We start from the raw sequence: 20740 nt of genomic DNA on the forward strand, positions 1-20740 counted from the left end.
AAGAATCCTAAATGTATAAAAATAATTAAAAAATTGCTTTTAATTTAAACAAGAAAATTTATGGGAAGCTTTGCCATCCACGTTAGATCTCCATGGAGGTGAAGATGGAGAGAAATTTTTTTTTCTTGTCCACAGGTATAACCCATGGGGGAGGGGGAAGAGGCAGGAGGACTGGGTTCGAAATCAAAACCTCTATGTCCTCTAAGATAAAAGCTAAAAGAATTTCTGAAATTAAGACCAGAGACGGGAATGCATTTCTCATCTCATACCCATCCATGCTTACCAACCTACAAACACCTCTTCAGTTTCCATTTTGAAAGATGAAATAATCAATCAATAATAAGTTACCAAAATCATGTACAAACATAAAGCTGTAACCAATATTCATAAAGAGTTACAATATCCTGAATATTAATAAAACACAGAGGGATTATTTTGATTGTTTCCTTAATGCTTTATTAGCTTGTAAACCCTAAATTAGCATATGTAACACTCTCAAGGATTGCTACATACTAAAAAATGGAATAATATTGGTTTCTTTCATGTAGTTTCTATCCATTCTTCAATTTGGCGAAGATCAAATCCATTAGGCAAACTAGAGGGATAATAACACAAACACAAACAATGAAAGCATACAGAAATTGGTTAAAAATTTGCAACAAGTTAAATAAATGAAACATGTTATTGTAATTAATTAATTGAGTTAATAAAACAATTTTTCGTAGCATGTCCCAAAACTCATTAAATATGTCAAGAAAAAAAAAAAATATATATATATATATTTACAAAAGAGATTAAAATTTAGAGATAAAAGAAAGATTGGAGATGCCGAGATTTGAATTCACCTCTTACAGATAATTACATAAACCAATTAAATTAAGTTTTGATTTTTAAAAGTAGATTAATATAAAAAAAAATGTGCAATTTTTTTTTCAATGTAATAAGCCCTCACACATTCAAATATTTTGAAAACTAGTGTTGAGAGAGAATGTAGTATACCTAAATAGTGAAGCCAGCTGCTGCAAAAATCTATGGTAGCTAGCTAGAGAGTTACATTCGATCCATAATAGCACATATATCGGCACATATTTGCATAAAAAAACAAAGTGTTGAAAGAGTAGGGGAGAAAATAAAGAATTAGGAGCTCCCTTCAGTCCAAAACAGATAATCAAGATAGGCCAACACAACACCAGCTAAAATCTTGAAGCTGTTTTAGGCTGAAAGGAGCCCCCACTTCTAATTATTTCTCATTCTCTCAAGCAAAGCAAGAATGAGAGAGTCATTCACTGTTTGGCGAAGGAAGGAATAGTTGGAGTATAGCTAGCTAGCTGGGGTTGGAACTAATTAAAGGGCTTGGTTCTGCCTTGCTACAGTCTCTTTCAATGTGCAATAATTGTCTCTTAGGGGTGAGAATGGTCTTGACCATTTCAGGGAAGTGAGTTAGACAGGATGGAGCCATATGCAAGTAAAGTAATGCATCACAAACTAATGGTTTAGCCTCAAATTACCTTTTTTTATGGCTTATTAAACAGATTGCACTCAGTAAGGACAGTAGCTAGGTCGCCTTAAACTTATTCATGGTATATAGGATCTTAAAATGGTGTTATTCTATGTTCGTTAAATTTTGAATTTTTTATAATTTTATATTCAAGTGAAACAACTGTAAATTAGTTTTAGATTGGATATTATGCCTAATATGATATTAGATTTCAGATTTTTTTTTTTGTGTGATTCTTGCCTTGTATCTTTTCCAAGTTTGTTATGTGACAGTTACATATAATGATGGTCTTTTGGACAAAATTAATGAATAGTTGTCAAAACCTCTTTTATTTTCGATAACTAATTAACTAACTATTGTGTAAAAATGGCTGTCATCATTCTTACTAAACATAATTTTTCAGTGTTTTGGTTCATGTCAACTAAGGATAAATCTAGGCAATGAAGTTAACCTGAGTGAAATTTGAGAAAAAGGGATGCAAAACCAAAAAGAAAGGCATACTCGGGTAGCTTAGAATTTTGCTGATGTAAGTCTTATTTGCTGCAAGATGGAGCTGTTTTTCTTTAGTACATATTAAGTGGTCCCAAAAGTGATTTGACAAAGCTTTCAAATTAAGTTTCAAATTTGAACAAAAAATCCTTGAGAGTTGAATGGTCCTTTTCTTATATACTAGGAACTTCAACCCCTACTTCATTCCTACTTTTTCCTCATTCAGTATTGGATCAAGTAGGCTTTGCTTAATTTCCCACCACACTCGTATCTTTTTCTTATCATCACAATTCATAGCATGGAAAGTCATCTTTCACAGCCAAAGTGGTGGAAATTGGATTTATCTGCCTTTGAATCACCAGGATTTTCCTTCAATATTTTCAAACCCTTTAAAATCCAACCAGAAAAACTGACAAAGGTTTAAAGCCAATGTACCCATTTTCTACAATATCGTGTCTGTATGTGTGAATTACATTGGGTAGAAATGGCCATTACTTGTGTGGGGAAATGATGTTTTACCAGTTCCACGCAAACCTATTTGTGGCAGTGAGTTCAATACAAGGATCCATTGGTGCACATGTTGCTATTAGCCATTTTAAAGAAACAAAGTTAATTATCTATCCTTTTCAAATTGGAACATTGAGATTCCAAAGTTTAATCCTTTTTCTCAAATCCTTTGTTTTAATTATTTTAAATAAATTAAATTAAAACTTTTGGGATTACTTTTGGTTTTTGATGACGAGTCATGAGATAACTATTCAAGATGCATGTTTAGTGTCGTAATGATTTTGTGTCCGTCCGACGAATTTGAATACGAAATAAAAATAACGAAAATAAAGTCGTCATCAATTTTTTTTGATTAGTGCGATTATCCACCTATTAAAATTTATTCTTATAATAATATTTTAAAATTAATTAAAATGATAATTCTATGGTCTGTGGAACAGTTTAGGTTCAGGAGTCGATTATACATGAGGAAAGATTAGCACCTCTATAATACCCGTTTAAAAATAATACCACTTAATTATGTGTTATACATTAATTTTGATAAAAAATGTCTTATTTTTAATATTTGAAAAATAATTTCTTTGATTTTTCATTTATTAGTTTTTTTATATATTATTATTATTTACTGTTTCATTTTTTTATTCAAAAAAAATAAATTAAAATATTTTCATTGAAATAATTCTTAAAATATTTTAGTATGTTGTAACATTAGAAAAAAATTTTCTTACTTAGAGATTTCTTAAGCATCACTTCTTGAAATATTGTAGAATCTCATCTTCGAAGATTCAAATTTACTTTTTCATAAAAAAAAAAAACTATGTCGTGCATGCAATGCAAAATATTAACATGTTGATGCACATATTTTATTATTTTTTTAAAATTTTATTAATTGTTTTATTTGATTTTTTATTTTTAATTTAAATTTTTGGAAAAAAAAAAGAATTTTTATTATATTGATACTCTGGCACGGCCGTAGCTGATCTCTGTAATGCACCAAGCCATCTTCTCTGAGCACATACAAATCATCCCAGACAGAACCAGATGACCGTTGCCTCCTGAATGAAACTGCAGACCTTTGCAAAGTTGCCATGTTTTCTTGTTTCTATAGAGGTCCTTTAAGTGACAGAATCTCAGTTTGCTCAGCCTTTGTATAAAGGGAGTAGGGACGGCAAAGACAGAAGAATTTGAAGGGAAGAATGAGGGAAACGGGTTGATGGATGGAATCAAAGAAGATGAATAACATACTATTGTTCCTTCCATGTTTTATTTGATTTGACCATGTTGGGTTTTGCTGGAGGTTGTTCTGTTAAAGTTCTGCGAAAATATAAAAGAGGTTTTTTTGGGCGCGAATTAATGTCGTTTTGTGAATGGATTTTTGTTAATTGATGTCGTTCAACTAACTTGGACGGCTATCAGTATCTTTTTATGATCATGTTATTGTTTTCTTTCTCTTTTCAAAAGGTATGTAAATTGTGACCATCTCTCCAGGTGAGAATTGAGATTGTTTTGGTTGAATTCTAGTGATCAATCAATTGGTCAAATGCAAATCCACAAGATCTCAAAAGTGACAACATTTTGGGTCCTGTAAGGCCAAAACTCCCCAGAATGTACGACTTGGAAATATAGGCATTCGACCGAAACAGGGTCGTAGATCATGGCAGAAGGTTTGAAATAGACACATTTATCAAAAGTTGTGAGAAGAGATGCTTAGAGTTTGAAATTTTTGACTTTGCTCGTTGAATGTTTCTCATCAATTAAGCAATATGCAGTTGGGTACTGTTTGCTCATACCAGCTGAGCCTAGAAGTGAAGTTCCTGCTTCTCTTTTCCTCTCAAATAAGCTTTATGTAATTCTTGTATGCAATGAGACAATAGCAACTTGAATGTAAGGTGCAGAGATTTTCATCAACATCCCTCCTCCACAAAGAGCATCCAGTTCCAAAGCTTCCAATTTTGAACTAAGAATATAGGAATATAGGAAAAGCCAAAAAATAAAAAAAAATTCCAGAAATGATAGTGGAGCCATGATTATATTGCTCAAGCTATGCCACTTGGAAAAAAGCTCCAGTGGTAAATTGGGTTGGGATTTGGAATAGACACCTAAATTCTAATTGTAGTGCTTTGAATAAAAATACGCTTTAGTTTAATTGCAAATTAAAAATGAAAATGACGGATTAATATGAATTTTCTACATTGGATAAAATTTGAACCATTTTTATGGAACAGAACATGAAACTAAAGATTAATCCAACTGATGCAAAGAGAATAATTATATGAAAATGGTACAGAATAAGATTTGTAATAATATGAGGGAATTGTGAGATAAAAAAAAAAATCAAGAACCTTTATAATGTAAAACACTTGAGAAAAAAATATTAGTTAAATACTTCTATGATTTGATTCCAATCCTTTTACAATTTAAGCAAACCCCTTAAAAACACCACTTTAAGTTAACCCCTATATTCCTTGGTTGTCAAAGGATTTATTGAAAACAGTAAACACCATTTTCCTGTTCAGTCAGCATTATTATTTCATTTTTTAGCACTAAGTATCTTAACTATTCACGTAAAACAACAGTTAAAGTGATATTAGCATTTAACAGAAACATGGTGGTTTGCCTCACATTGAAGGTCCAATATATAAACTTCCTCACATTAAAGGTTCAATATAAAAACTCATTCAAATATCAGACTGGTACTTCATATGAAGTCTTAACTAACCAAATACATCTTGCTTGAAACAGGCAATATGGGGCTCTTAAGTAAATAAAGACTAGTTACATATTCCAGTGCATAAATAAAGTTGCATAAAGGAAGACACTCATTTTGGGAGCTTTGACATTGACACTGTTACATTTCAGTTCCTTTTAATGAGCCTAAGAAGCACATAAAAAGGCACCAAATGTCTGATACGATGTCATACGTATTGTTCTGGATGCCAAATATACAGAGTGTTTCAATCAGAAGAGACTGTTTCAGAAACAGACCTCTGATATGGCTGGTGATGCTCAGGAATTCCATCCTCATTGCGCTTATCCTCAAACCATTTTACAACTCTTTTTCGGGGCAAATTTGTAACTTGCACGATGCTGCTAATCATTGCATTCTACATTGTTCAAAAGAGCATGCACATGTAAGAATATGCCCCCAGCATGCAAACTTAATGGAAAATGGCCATGAAAAATACAGTACTGCTTCCCAAACAATAAACAAGTCGGAATCAAACTCAGGGCTAAAAAAACTCAGAAAAATGAGGCTCCACAAACCAGGCAGCATAATGTAGAAAGAAATAAGTATCATAGTAAATGGATGGCTTCTAAAGAGATGTTGTTCTCTCCACTGATTTGGATCTTAATAGTAGAAAGAAACTGTGGGAATTACTTAAATGTATTAGTTTTCTAAACTTGCAAAAGCAACAAATGCAAATTCCTCTTAGTTCAAAAGTACCCTAAATATCAATTTTCAACAATATTGCTTATCAATTTCAATCCTTGAATAATATTTCCATGAAATCACTAAATTTCGCTGCCAATATGATAAAGTGTTCAGACACTCACTAATATTGGCTTGTATAATAATAATTTAAGAATGTAGATAAGTGTTAATAACAAATATGATTTTCCTTCAATTGCACAAACTTTACTTACAGTAGGCCGCTTTGATCTTCTATAAACTTTTTCAAGGGTTTCAACTTGCACTTTTTTCAGTCTCTTTCGGGCAGACCATCTGTGTTGCATCACATGGACGGGCTCTTTCACCTTGGACTCCTCGGGCTCATATTTCACAGCATCCACTGTTGTCTCCAAAGCATTAGTTTCTATATGTTTGGTTTCAAGCACCGGTTCCCTCTTAACAGGTTCATCAGGTAAAGTAGCACTCATCATTAGAAGCTCCGGAGTAGGCTCACGGAGCAATTCTAGGACCACAGCCCTATCAAGACATAGTTCTGCAGCAAGAGTTTTAATCTACAAAAGCAAAATAAACATTTTGCAATACAAAGTAACAAGTTTCAATGCCGGTAACAAAATTGCATGAAGAAGAACCATAATCAATGAAATAATCATGATTCTTTTCACAAAGAAACGAACTTACTTCTGGCAAACTCTTCAAGCAACTTTAGCATTCAAACAACCAAAAAACAAAATTTTTTGCCAAATCCAATCAAAATTCAAATAAAAGTAACATCTTTGTTATCTAATTTGCAATGAAACATGTATTATATCAATTAACTTACATTACTTTTACGGCGGCCAACTTTGAGAACAGCAGCCAATTTTCGAAGCTGCCAATTCTTAAGCTGCACAGGCTCTTCATCTTCTTCTTCAGCATCATCAGCTTCAAAATCGAAATCCCCAAGTGCTTCCGCCAACTCAGTTGCAAGCCTATCAACGTCTTCCTCCTTTATCTCATCATCGTCGTCATCATCTTCCGTATCTGAATTATTATTTTTAAGGTCTTCTTCCAGCTGACTGAACAGTGCTTCAAAAGGGTCTCCATCAAAATCATCCTCCTCCACTAATCCTTTCTTCACTTTCTTTTTCTTCGCAGAAATGGTTGCAGGGGTGCTGTTTCGGCGGCGAGAGAAAGCCAGCGTATAAAGGTAAGAAGACTGGCGTGGCCGCAGAAGATTGAAAGGTGTCGGATGGGCTATGAAAATGCGTTCGGTGCAAGAAGAAGATTGCAAAAGCCGTGGAGAGATCGAAGAGTTCACTGACAAAGCAGAAGCCATTGAAGCAAAAATGAAAAACTGTATGAGAAAAGAGTAGAAAGAGGGTTTATGGTTTTATGATTTTATATTATTATCCATTGGTTGAGGCGGTGTACAAACACGGAACCAAAATTAATGAACCAAATGTCAGAAACGACGCCGTGTTAGTTACATCAACTATTGTGAATTCGAAACGCAGCGTGTCTTCTAAGATATATAAGACACTAGCAGCCGAGCTCGTCGTTCTTTCTGTTGGTTTCTTCCTCGAGTGTTTGGATTTTTGAAGTGTCTTTGGAATGGTAAAACGGTAGCACCACCAACAGCGTCAAGGGGATGGCTCAGTAACATGTCATCAATGTCATCTAGGATTTATTTCTTCCTCATCATCCTTCAGATTCCTCTTTTCAGGTCAAACTCCTTTTTGTTTTTCTTTTTTTCGTCTAAGTTCTAACGCTACCCAGATTCATAAGCTCATATCCTAAGTTGTTTCTCAATCTGGGTATCTCTTAGATTTTACTTTTTTCATGTTTTAGCATCTGGGCTTTTGGCTATTTCGACGTTTTAGGTTGATTTGTTGCTCTATTGTTCTCTCTTGGATGTACCATTTTAGGGGTTTCTGTTTTTAGTTTCACTCTTTGCTTTTAAGTTGCTTCTTTTATTTTAGCAACTAGTTATAGAATTTATTTCATAAAAATGATTGGCCTATTTGGATGTTCTCTGTTGAGATTTGTTTTTCAATTTGGATTAGATAAAAGAAACAGTGAATGAGCATCGCGAAGAAGCTATGAAAAGTCAGAACTAATGTTGCTTTTCAGTGGATTTTGTACTAATGTTGTTTTATGATAACTGGTTTTGAGGTTGACTTTTGGGAATATATCATTTAAAATAATTGGCCAACTGATGAGGGCTTTCAAGGTTGTTCAAAAGGTTCTCCAAGGTTCAAAATACTGTGGAATGGAGCGCAATGGTGCTTTGCATTTGAATCCAGTATTATATCACTGCAGAGGTGAATCCCACGAAGAGTTGTCGCCTTATGAATGGTATGAAAGGGCTTTTCTAAAGTTATCAAGATTGGTCCACTTCTTAAAAGATGTGGATTCAGTTGATGGATGGCTTGTGAATGTGAAAGATAATTCAGTCATCATCAGTGATTGCATTGAATATAATGAATACTTTCAAGTTACTTGCAAGGATCTTTATTGGGTCTCCGTCGGTTTAGCTAATGCTAAACAAGTCTCCAAATTTGACTGTTTTTATAAACCTAGTGAAAGAGAGCCCATGACTGTGAATTCGTTAACCAAAGTGAGTAAAGTTTTTGAATGTTGCTACTCAACAGAGGTATTCAGTGCATTTAAAAATATGTCCACGGGTTACATAACACAGGATATGGACAAGTGCCCTTAAGGAAATATTGAATGAATTAAAATCAGAGATAGATTTGTTGAATCACCAATTCCCAAGGAGCCAAGATGGGCCAGCAGATAGTTTCTAGCTACCTTAAGTTCTTGGCTGAATCAGCTGTTTCTTATGAACCTGATTCTGCTTCATGGATGCGGCTTTCACCTGCAAAGATTATTGACTCTCCTTCCCACAAATGGGATGATGTTGTGAAGATGTTTGCTGATCTCATTAATTGTTTGAAGAGTGAGAAGGGTTGGCTTTATCATGTGATAAAGATTGAGGTAATGAAAGCAGGTTTGTCTCAAATCAATAATGTGTTAGTCAATAATAGTATTGGGTATAAGGATGCTAAGGACCAAGAAAACCTGGTACAAAAGAAGCTCTCTAAGACATTTGGACAGTCATCACAGTGCTTGTTCACACTTTTACTGTACTACTTCTATGGACAAGTTAGAGATATTGAAGTGGATTTGTGCAGATCAATTTATGGGAATGATTCTGAGAATAGGTTTACATTGTGCATGGGAAAAATTCTGTCTTTAAATGAGGAGAAAATGGTTTGCAGTGGGTTTAAGCAATTGGACAGGGCTCTGGGGTTATTCAAGTTTATATGGGAAACAGCAGGCATGAAAGGGATTTTGGAGTTGAAAGACCACGCATGGTGTGTAGGGCCTGAGGAGAGGTTGGTTGTCAAGGAAATGCCTTCTTTATACTCGGGATCAGTCTTGGACCAAAGAGCATCTCATCAAAACCTCTATGATATTGTAAGGTTATATTTTAGTATTGATGATTAGAAATTGCTTCACATTGTTTAAGTCCTGGATGTTTGTTTTTTAATTTCATATACCATTCATTTCAAATATGTTAAGCCTATGAAGCTATTCTGCCTATCATTTTTTATTTTAGATGATTAAGGTTGTATTGTAGTATTAATGATTAGCAATTACTTCATATTATTCAAGATTTGAAAACTTTTAGAAACCTTTTTGACTCTTGTCTCATAGCAACCTGGGCTATTTGTCTGGTTTAATTAATAGAGTCTCTATCTAGTGTCCTCACTGTCAATATGCAAAAAATGATTCTTGTTTTTATTTCGCTCAAATGTGTTGACTATAGCAGGCAAGGCTGGTGGCAGAAGTTCTGGGTGTTGCATGTATATAGTGATTAAGGAACATAAAGAAAGTTGACCAAAAAAAAAAAGGGAAAATGAAGAAAGATTTATAAACTGATTTTTTATTTCCAAGATGTGAAATGCACTAAGTTGCAAGTTACTGTTTTTTAGGATCCTTGTCTAGTGGCGCAATGTGTATGCTACTTGATCTATTGTTTGATGCAACACAACTTGTTGTCTTGTGTTATTTCATCTAAATTCATTATACTATTGCAAAAACACTTCTTCCTATTTTTGGATAGTTCTTTTGGTGATGTTGATTCGAAATGAGCTTATAAGTGTTAGTTTGGGACAACCATTCAGATTAGCAATTCAATGGACTGTTGATTTATTTATTTATTTAAACTGAATTGCTTAGGAGGCTGCCATAAAGACTGTCAATATAAGTTCATGTGTTCAGTTCATATGTTGCACTTACTGTGCTTATCCTTCGATTGTTGAAAGTATTCTATGTCTTTCAGGCTTTAAGTTTGTGTAGAACTGTAACAAGCTCTGGATTATAACTGCACCTTCCTGAGAGTTAAATATCATTGTCCAGTTCGGAAGATATGAGGTTGATTAATGAGCTTCTTTTAGTGTTTTGACCTACTGAAGTTTTAAATAGAATGACGGTCAAATTAACCTGCAGTTTTTCCAAGAGAAAAGAAACACACTGTAGATCATCAGAACCGAAAAGATGCCTGTCTAGTCATTCTTGAAAGTGCAAATGTTTGCTATAGAAGGTAAATCATGCAGTTTTGAACAGCAGAGTGCAAAACGATACTGATAACTTCTCTTTCAATGGATTCCCCTCAACAAGTTGCTTTCTTTACTTTAGTTGCCTTGTTGGATATATGCGCTTCTGTTCATTCATCATTGTTGGAAATATCACTGGAAATAAATGAAGACATTCCTTCTTTTTTTTCTTTATCCATGGTCTTGTTGATTTAGAAATATATAGATGAGTAAAAATATACTGGAATTTGATTCCAGAATGAGGCTTCTTTATCAGTTTTTCTTTTTTGGCAGGATTTGATGCAGATCTGGTTTGTGTTCAACTCTAATTCATGTCACATCTTCCCAGTTGATTGCAAGCAACATCTTTCCTGTACCTGTGGTGAAGGAACTCCTCTTTCCTGGAGCCATGGCAAACAACCTTGTCGAGAACATGACTGTTCCAATCTTGGACAACCTGTTAAACATCTATAACTTACTAGTATAAAGGAAGCCTCTGCAGTACATGATCTCCTGCACTTAGAGGTTCTTATCCTTGACTTTTATCTTTCTAATTTTTAGTTTTTAATTCATTTTCAATATTTGTTTGAAGAAATCTACTGTTCTGTTATTGGTGGGGTCTGTAGGGAAGCATATATGTGGTCGTAGTGGTTCCTACATAAAATTATTTGCGAACCAAAACCATAGTCCGTCTGTCTTTGGTGGCAAAAAAAAAAAGTCCACAGAATGCAATTTCGTGTCATTGTCACAGACTGGATTAATGAAAAACTACCTTATTCAGCAAGTATCTAACTCTTCTGATATTTCTTCCTAGTAGAATTGCCTTCTGCATGCATGACAATGCACAAATTCATATGTTGAATTAGTTCCTGGAACCCATTTTAGTAAGTCATTTCATTTTAACTGTTTTCTTCCCCTAATATATTGCCACCAATTTGTTAGTGAGGAAAAACAAAATAGACATCCAACAAGGGGCTGCAAGCCACTTCCTGTATACTCTTCACCATACTCTCAATTTCTGCACAGTTTAGCTTCAAATAGTCATCCAAATTTGTTTCCTTTCATAAGCCCAATCCTGTAAAAATTATGATTGTCTTGTTAACTCATCCCCTTTATCTGATTCTTGTACAGGTTCTAGCAGGAAGCTACTTCTGTGTCGCAGGAGCGCTTGCAGGCCTTCTAAGAGATGAGCGCGTTTGGGACACTACTGGTAATCTGGGGTGTTGTCAAGGAAGGGATTTGGGGAAAGACTGCAAATTCTGATCCTACAAAAGCTGTGTACGTGTATCCAACAATGTTGATTGCACTAATTTGTGCCTTGTCATCTATCAAGTATGATGCAAAGAAAGTTATGAGAACTGCCCCTGCACGACCAATTGCAAAGTCTCTTCCAAATCTTAAGCTGAAATAATTTGAAATTTTCATTTCTGGAGTGAAAAGCTATTTCTCATTTTCTTTGACACTGAACTCTTATAACCAATCAGCTGAAGTGTCTATTCCGTACAAGTAATTCCCAAAACCTCATTTGCTGCTTCAAATGTTTTCTGGAGCTGCATACCCGGCGTGGAACCTGAATGGGTAGGAATAAGATCTTAAGTTGCATCAAGATTTTGTCAAGCTTTGCAGATGCTGTGCGTGTACATTTAACGCAGGCAGGCAGGGTGACATAAGGGCTAGAACCTGTAGTTTGAAGACGATGAAATATTCTCTGCTAGTAGGTCCTTTAGATAAGCTGGTGGCATAGACTTGGGTAGTTTGCGCAAGCTCATTCTGTTTTTTGTGCTTAGACTTATTGTTTTAGCATCTTCCGCTTCGTTCTATTTAGTTTGTTTTGGCGTTGGGCTTTTACTCCTCCTGTTACAGTTTTCTTGCTTTCGTTTTTCTCTCTGAATTTTAATGAAATGGCATTTGTCCGGAGAAAAACTGTTAAGCCGCCTTCAAAATTTTCATTTGAGTTTTTCTACATGGCAAACAACTGGATTGTGATGAGAGAAGTAGAAGAGGAGATTTACAAGACAAAACTAAGATATATAGATACTTTTGGTCCTCAAATTATACAAAAAAGTATCATTTTGATTCCTCAATTTTTATTTTAGATAATTTGATCATAGTTTAACAAAAAAAAAATCACAATTGCAAGTGATTAACGAAATTGTTAGGTGTATTATGTGCTATCTACTAAAATAAATTTGTTAAACGATAATTCATGTTACAATTAATTGTTATGTGTTACGTGACAATTAACTATCATGTATCATTTATCAATAGGACATTTCATGTTAACAATTAATACAAATCTAAAATTACAATTTGGCATGTGCTTATGTCACGAGTTGAGATTCAAACTTCAAGTTCGTGCGACTCTAAGATCAGGATATGCATTTATTCGATGTTTTAAATCAATTTAACGGTCATGGTTCACAACCTTTATATCTTTTGATCTCATAGTTTTATTTTACAAAAAACTTTTCACAAAAAAAAAAGTGATGTGAACGTTTTTATATCCCAATGATCTTTTTTTCATATTTGATGTGGAATTGAAGTATCCTACTTACTCCCTCTTAAAATACCTGACATGATACTTACACGTCAAACACTAATATGCTACATGTTTGTTTATTATAAGTTAGTCGCTAAAAAATTAAAAAAATAAAACCCTAACTTTGACATTGAATTCAACTATTATTTCACCCAAATATCTTCATTCATAAGATCTTGGTTTAGAATAATTTGTAAAGAATTTTCTCTCTTCTCACTGGACTAATGATCATTTAGTCTCAATTCAATACATTTCTCAACATCCACTACAGACCGGAGACCTCATTTCATTAGGCATTTGTTTATCATTAGTATTTAAGCAAAGCAGTCAACCATGTGTTATGAGAAGTATTTCTTTAGACGTTTGACTGAAATGTATGAGTTGGTATTCTTCAAATTGCAGGTAAAGATAACAAAGGTTCTTAGAAATTTAGAAAGTTACTGAAACTATAAGAAGCTAAATGATAAAAATAGAAATTGGATCAAGGATGTGAATCCCCAGTATGTTCTTTTCTTTTTTTATATAAAAAAATTATAATTTGAAATAAGAGAAGTTATAGGTACTGAAATTTTAATTTCAGACTTAATTAAATATTACTTCTTAAAGTAATTGCATACACCAATTGTTTTATGTCCAAATTAAGAGAGTATATCAATTATAATTATTATAGTATAATTAATTAATTATAATTTAATGTTGTATAAGATCTATAAAAAAAATTATGTAGAGTTCATACTTTTAAATGATGGATTCTTATAAAATTTTTAATTATGATTGATTAATTATAATATTATAATAAAAAAATTATAAATAAAATACTTCCCAAACTAAATGTCCGAAAACCACTCGCCAACAAAAAGTCCCTATTACCCTATTTTAAAAGAATCCATAAGATGCTGTGGAAGTGACGACTATCTATCTTTATGGGTTTGTTTGGGTTTAGGGATATGAGAAGTGGGCTTTATGTTTATGAGAGGTGGATTGTAGCCTATATGTTAAATGGGTTAGATCAATGTTTGAATTGATTTTTGTTGGTTTTGAGAAGATAAATTGGACTGCGAATTCTTTTGTTAGATTTGGGTTTGAGAAGATAATGGGTTAAGATTTTATTTGTTAAATTAAAACAAATTCCTAAAGAATTATGTTGGCAAATGCTTGTTCTATTTCAAGTGAATAAATCAAAAGGTAGAGTTAGCAATGTAAATGATATATTAATACTCATAAGTTATTTAGATTTGATTCGAATAAAATTTGAATTTGATTTAATTATTATCGAATCGAGCTCGAGTAGCTCAACTCATCAATCGAATCGAATTCGAGCATTTTTATATCCGACTGAAATAGCTTACAAGCTTAATCGAAATTTTATATTTAAATATATTTTTATTATTTTAATTAATAAAATATATTGAATTCGAATACAAATAATCAAGTTTTTGTCGAATATAAGAATGAGTTTATTTTTACTTGTTAATCGAATTTAATCGAGCGAATTCGAGTAACTCAATTTCTATCTCGAGTTGAGCTGGAACTAAAAAAATAAAATTTGATTGAGTTCGAATCGAGTTGTAAGTCTTGAATTTCAAATTGAATTAAAACTCAAATTTAATACTATATCAACTCAAACTCGATCAATTACACTTAACATAGAACTTTATCCCATTTTATGTAGATAACCTCAATACAAAATATAAATAGATTACTTTTATTCCATTTTTTACAAAAAACTTTCACTCCTTAAATATATTTTTAAAATTTTTATTTACATAATATTTATTTTACATATTACTTTTTTTAAGTATTACATATTACTTTAAATAGTACAAGAGATAAGGTTAACAATAAAAATGATTATATGAAAAATCTCAAATGATAAAAATTATTTTAGAATTTGTAATAACAAATTTCAAAATATTTTTTTAAGTTAAAGAATTATATAGTAACCTTTACTAACGTGTAAGGAAGTTTTTACAATTTATTCAAATAAAAAATTGATTTCAAATGATCATGAAAATAATAATTCATTATTATTATCAAAATTAAAAATTTTCTTAGTTTATAGATAAATGAAACATTAATAAAAAATAATAATAGAAATATAATATAATATAATATAATATTTTTAAAAGGTTACAAAACATAATAATAAATTTTATTAAAAATAGTAAGATTTCAAATAATTAAAAATTTTAAGAGAATATAGATATTTTGTAAACCAGTTTAATTTTTATTAAAAAATTTGAACCCAAATCTTAAAATGGGATGGACATATCCACTTAAAGATAATTTTAAATAATTTAATAATTAAATCTTTAGAAATTTAAAAAGAAAAAAATAAAAAATTTACTTTTGTCTAGATTCTTGTAACATGCATGTTGAGGGGTAATTCATTAGTGCATAAGAAAAACACCCTTTAAGCTTTTGCAAACTGCTAATGGTTTGTAATTTGTAAAGGATTAGAAAGACATACACTTTAACAAGTTTCAACATGCTTGGTTTATAAAAGTAAAGACTTAAAGGAAGAAACTTTAAAAAGTTTAAGTAATTTTTTGGTGCCTTGAATTGGATAAAAAGTTTCTTTTGTCTTTGCCTTTCAATATTGACTATCACAGTAAGTTGATCATTTAAATCTCATCTTAAGTGAATTCTGCAGTTTTCAAAGCCTTTGGGGCCCTAAGGGATATTTTAAAATCATGATTAAAGATGTTCATGCCCTTCTTTCATCTACCAATTGTCCAACAATTGTCTTTTCTTTCTTGCATTTTGTCTATTCATCCCTTTGTTAGATTCAATAACTTAATTTTCCAAATACTTTTGGGTTATTGTCATACCAAATAATAAATATTCATTTAAGCTTAAATACAGAGGTTGATTCATTTTCTATTATAACTTTAAAACTTTGTTATATAATTAATTTATAATTAACTTGAATTTATAAATTACTCCCTCATGTTTTATCCGTTGATTATTTATCCGCTCTAGTATTTTTTTTATAAAGTATATTGCAATCTAAAAATATAAAAAAAAATTATAAATGTTAAAATTTGAATTTCAAATACGTTGGATACCTTTTAAGGATGATTGTATAAATCAACTAAAACATATTTCATTTAATAGTTTGATGAGAATATTTTCGTTGCATCAAAAAAAATGTTTTATGATTGAACCCTTAGTTTTAGGCTTCGTTTCATCTACAATAGTATTTTGCCTATTAGTTCTTGTTTATGTAAAATATTTTTTAATATTTTTCAATGCATCCATTATTACTCATTCATGTAGATATAGATCGTATATGAAGTTCTTTAGCATATATGAATAAAAGTGTTCATAGATCAAGTCGGATCGGGTTCGGATTAGATTCATATTTTGTATTAATAATTTATATGCTTGTTTAAACTCAATCCAATTCAAAATTTTGAGTCTCAAAATTTTTCTAAACTTGATCTAAATTAAAAAAAAAATTCCAAACTCACCTACTCAACTTAATTTATATAATAAAAAATTAAAAAAATTAAACATACAAGATAAAAATTAAATATGTGAGCAATTATCTATAAAAATATTTCATGGATAATAAGCATTTTTTATAGCGTCAATTGTAGAGTTAAAAGAAAAAGTAAATTTAATTTTGATTTGTTATGCGGGCCTCATTTTGGGACTTTGATACTAATCAAAGATAAACTTGTCTCAATATCCGTTGATCATAGTTGAACAATGATGGCAGCAAATGCACTGAAAATGGGGCAAAAACAAAAACATGGATAAGCATGCAGGAATCCAGTCCCCAAGAGCAAAAATGTGACATTTAGGTAACATGATTGTATGCAATGGGAAGTACTTTCACTTCACTAAAATCAACAAAAGCGATTGAGAAGTGAAGTAACATAAAGCTAAGCTTAAAGTCATAAAACAAAGAATCTTGCTAAAAGCTAAATCATGGATTGTAGTAGCAGACACTAATGAATGAATGTGTGGTTACTTTTTGACCAATCTATATACATATTTTGCTGTTAAATTAAAATAATTATTATTATATATAATAATATAATACCCCAAACCCCAAGAGGTCAATGAGGGAACCCATGAAAGGTTCCTTTAAATGCTTTGGAATCCTATGTGAATTATTCATAAAAAATTGTTCTTAAATATAAGCTGGATTAATCAAAGTTGATTAACCCCAACCATTAATCAAAGAAAGCAAACATATGGAGTAATGATAATTAATTTGATGGACTATCTTGACTATAACTTTTTCATTGTTCCTTATAATTGGTACATTGGATGTTGGAAAGTACAATGTCCAAGAGTTATATCTTCCTTTTCTAATTAAGATAATATTAATGATTAGCAGTTCTTAATTAATTAATTACAGTGATTAGTAAGGCATTTTAGAGCTACATGAAACCAAATTACACTGTTCAATACAAGTGCAAAGTGCAAACAATGTGAGGCTAAGCATTGAAGTGCATTTTTTGATTTGTGTCTCTCCCTCCCCAAATGTTTGTGTTAACCTGTTCTCTCTACATATAAACATGAGAAAATAAACAAAATAGGGGAACCTAGAAATCTTTTTTTTTATTTTTTTATTTTACATAAGAGATCACAGTTTAAAGATAAAGAAATGGGTTGTAGTGTTGAGATTTAAATTTAAACCTATTGAATGTTATATCTTAAAAAAATAATTGTATGAATTAACTCAATTAAACTCTAGATTTTTAAAAATCTTTCCATTTTAAAGTTCAAACAATCCATCTCTAAACATGGATGATTGTTGAAAAGGATATTTCTTTTACTGTAAATGGACATTAACCCTGTAACATGCTCTTAGTTTTGTGGAATAGCACAGCCATGGATGGAAGAGGAGAAAAAAAAAATAGATATAGTAGCTGATAATTAATTAGCTTGTATGCTTCATATCTGTGTATGGTCCACACCGACTTGTATGAATTAATGGCTTAATGTTATTATAGGTGAGTTGTTTCAGCTAGAGAATCCCCACCATATCCAGTTAACCATTGGGAAACCTTGAAATAAATGATTAATTATAACCAAATTAGAAATGCACCTAACCTTAAGAGCATTAATATATATAATCCCATTGCGTAAATAAATCCCAAGGGCTCTTGCTGTCTTAACTTGAGCCATATTTTGGAGGATTTCGAGAAGCTTAGTATATAGATTTGGAGAGTTTGGAGTGTATATAGGAAATTGTGGAAGATCAACTTTAGTTACTGCAAATATAAAAGTACATATATGTTGTTGCAAATATTTCGTATCTTTGAAGCTAAATCTCAATTTTATTACAACAATGTCTCACCCTTTCAAAGATATGATGCTCATTTGGACATGATATATCGTCTTAATCTCCTCTCTTAATTGCTAAATCAAATCCTAACACCTACAACATCTTCTCTTATTCTCATCTCGCAGCCTCTTTATGCCAAAAAAAGCATAATTTTTTGAATCAAATATACTAGTTGTACTACATTCCTGCTCTTGCATTGGTTTAAACAAAAGATCCTACGGTGGTCCAAGAATAACCCTCTTTTACTTTGCTTTGCAGAAGTGAGCAATTGCTGATTTTAAGTTACATTACTCAAATATTCCTTGGACCATTTTCAAACAAAAAGCAGTCTTCAGAAAAGAGATATAGCAAAGAGAAAGAGAGAAAGAGAAAGAGAGAGAGAGAGAGAGAGGCACAAAGACACTGATATAAGATTGATACCAATCCATAGCAAAGTACATGCCTATATTTGATATTATAAGAAAGCTGACAAAATGCTAAATGATTTAGCTCAACTTCAACTGAAGGTTTCAAACATGATTCATCCACAGATCCGTAGCAGAATTACATAGAGATAATCAGAAAAAACAAACAAACAAACAAACAACAGAGAGAGAGAGAGAGAAGAGAGAGAGAGGAGTAGCTAGCAGCAAAAAAGAGTGATCATCTGCGATTGGCTTGTCTGTCTCCTGGGGCTGCAGTTACTGAAATCAGAGTCATGAATAATTATTATTCTTTAGAAAAGAAAGCTGTAATTTGTGAGTAAATTAGACAAAAGTTGGCAGCTATTCAAGTCCCATACCCAAAAATGAAAAATCTATTAGTATGAAGATTTGTTGCTGGAGTCCCTTGGTGCATTGCATCTGAAACATTCCATCCTGCTGGCAAAGTTGTGCTCATTGCAACCCGACCTGTCCAATTCCACCCAAAAAGAATGGGAAATTAGGCAACCCATATATTTTGGCATATCAAGACATGTTCATCAATTCTCACGTCCAAGTTTATGCTTGAGCATGCAGGACAAAATGAGCAGTCTTTCTTTTTTAAAAGGAATAACAGTTCACAACTTTGAAACTTTCCTTTTCAGTGAAAAATATATAGCTTTGGCTATCAATAGTTCACCACTTACCTATATTGGATGAACATGTATATTTTATGTTTTAATAATATAAGTAGGCAAAAACAAAAGTTGTCAGTCAATGAAACAACCTAGTGCAAATCCAGTCCCCAGATTTCCAGTTTGAGCGACTAGAGCTGCCACTGCCAAAACCATAGCCCCTCATACGTGGCATGTCACCTTCAAATCCTCCAGACGATTCATCCTTGGCTGCACCACACTTGAAGCAGCTTGATCTGCTGGCGAAGTTGTGAGCTCCGCAGTTCCCCATTGTGCAATACCAGTCACCAGGCCTAACATCAGGGCCAGTGAACCCGAATGATGAGCCACCCCTGCTACCAAAACTTCCATAGTCACCTCTCTCACCGGATCTTGGTTCCCCACAGCGCTGGCATGAATCCCTCCTTTGGAAGTTGAGGTGTTGGCATGACCTGCAATTCCAGTCCCCTGGCCTGCTCATATTTTTCTCCTCTAGAAGTTGCACAAAAAAGAGAGACGTATAATCATTCCATCTTATAACAAAGAAAAAAGCTGGACTAGCGTAAAATATGCTGTACTATACGTATATATGGAGAACATTTTTTGTCTGGTTTTCATAGTAACACAATTAAACAAGGAGAGCGCACAGATAAAAATGTAACACAATAAGTTCCTGCTGAGAGTGGAAGGCGCTAATAATAAACAACTTTGTGAGACGCATCAATTTCATAATTAAGCTTGGAAAATGGTACCCAAACTTGAAACATCAAAACCTAAAGGTGCTGAGAGTTGCAAGGCTACAAGGTAAAAAATTGAGGCAACAAAGGAGTTGGAACATCCATATAATGTCTAGCTCACCTTGATCAGAAATTAAGCAGCTAATACAGATGGAAGATAGAAGATCTGTCAGTAGCACTGAAGATACAAAGAGAGATCCTGTAAGGAAACTTGTGGTTTTTTTAATATGGGGTTTGGGTATTTATATACCTGGGTAGACCTTGAGAATAGGGCGGAATGAAGTAGGAGTAGCTATTCAGTGGAGGGCTTAGGGTTTTCTTTTGTCATATTCTTCACTTTAACTCCTTGAACAATGGAATCACAATAAACTAAAATTGGAAAAAGAGATCAAGGAAATTTGAAATTAGATTCCAAAGGGGAAAAAAGATTTAAAAAACTCCAACTACAGCTCCTTTTTAGGGCTTCCAGTTGCATGTAGAGTTGGCAAGTCACAAGTGCATGAGCACATGCAAACAATTTCATACTATTATTTACTTCCTTATATGCCCTTTTTTGTGCAATTTTTTCCGTTTACTCCCAACACACACATATATATGT

The 20740-nt window shown here is 32.5% G+C and overlaps 2 protein-coding genes and 2 pseudogenes across 4 annotated transcripts; 2 read left to right on the forward strand and 2 right to left on the reverse strand.

Annotated features, from left to right (window-relative positions):
- Window positions 1-5087: 5087 nt before the first annotated feature.
- On the reverse strand, window positions 5088-7295 carry OCP3 (overexpressor of cationic peroxidase 3). The gene is made up of 3 exons (XM_022893774.2): window positions 6727-7295; window positions 6140-6457; window positions 5088-5598 (listed from the first exon to the last, which is right to left on the reverse strand). Exons 1-3 carry the CDS (start codon window positions 7219-7221, stop codon window positions 5449-5451), a joined length of 963 nt encoding a protein of 320 aa, XP_022749509.2. The 5' UTR covers window positions 7222-7295; the 3' UTR covers window positions 5088-5448.
- A 147-nt stretch (window positions 7296-7442) lies between these two features.
- LOC111298980 (uncharacterized) lies at window positions 7443-12024 on the forward strand (annotated as a pseudogene). The gene is made up of 6 exons (XR_016329615.1): window positions 7443-7608; window positions 7949-9365; window positions 10234-10325; window positions 10401-10494; window positions 10781-11011; window positions 11618-12024. The product of XR_016329615.1 is annotated as an uncharacterized LOC111298980 (transcript).
- LOC149513616 (uncharacterized) lies at window positions 7443-12024 on the forward strand (annotated as a pseudogene). The gene is made up of 3 exons (XR_016329617.1): window positions 7443-7608; window positions 10781-11011; window positions 11618-12024. The product of XR_016329617.1 is annotated as an uncharacterized LOC149513616 (transcript).
- Window positions 12025-18720: 6696 nt separating this feature from the next.
- On the reverse strand, window positions 18721-20451 carry LOC111300278 (RNA-binding protein csdA-like). Its single transcript, XM_022895913.2, has 4 exons — window positions 20264-20451; window positions 19519-19897; window positions 19112-19220; window positions 18721-19013 (listed from the first exon to the last, which is right to left on the reverse strand). Exons 2-3 carry the CDS (start codon window positions 19884-19886, stop codon window positions 19130-19132), a joined length of 459 nt encoding a protein of 152 aa, XP_022751648.1. The 5' UTR covers window positions 19887-19897; window positions 20264-20451; the 3' UTR covers window positions 18721-19013; window positions 19112-19129.
- Between the last annotated feature and the right edge of the window lie 289 nt (window positions 20452-20740).

This window comes from Durio zibethinus, chromosome 18 (assembly GCF_047325235.1).
Source record: "Durio zibethinus cultivar Kanyao isolate XHJ-2024 chromosome 18, ASM4732523v1, whole genome shotgun sequence".
Classification (NCBI taxonomy): domain Eukaryota; kingdom Viridiplantae; phylum Streptophyta; class Magnoliopsida; order Malvales; family Malvaceae; genus Durio; species Durio zibethinus.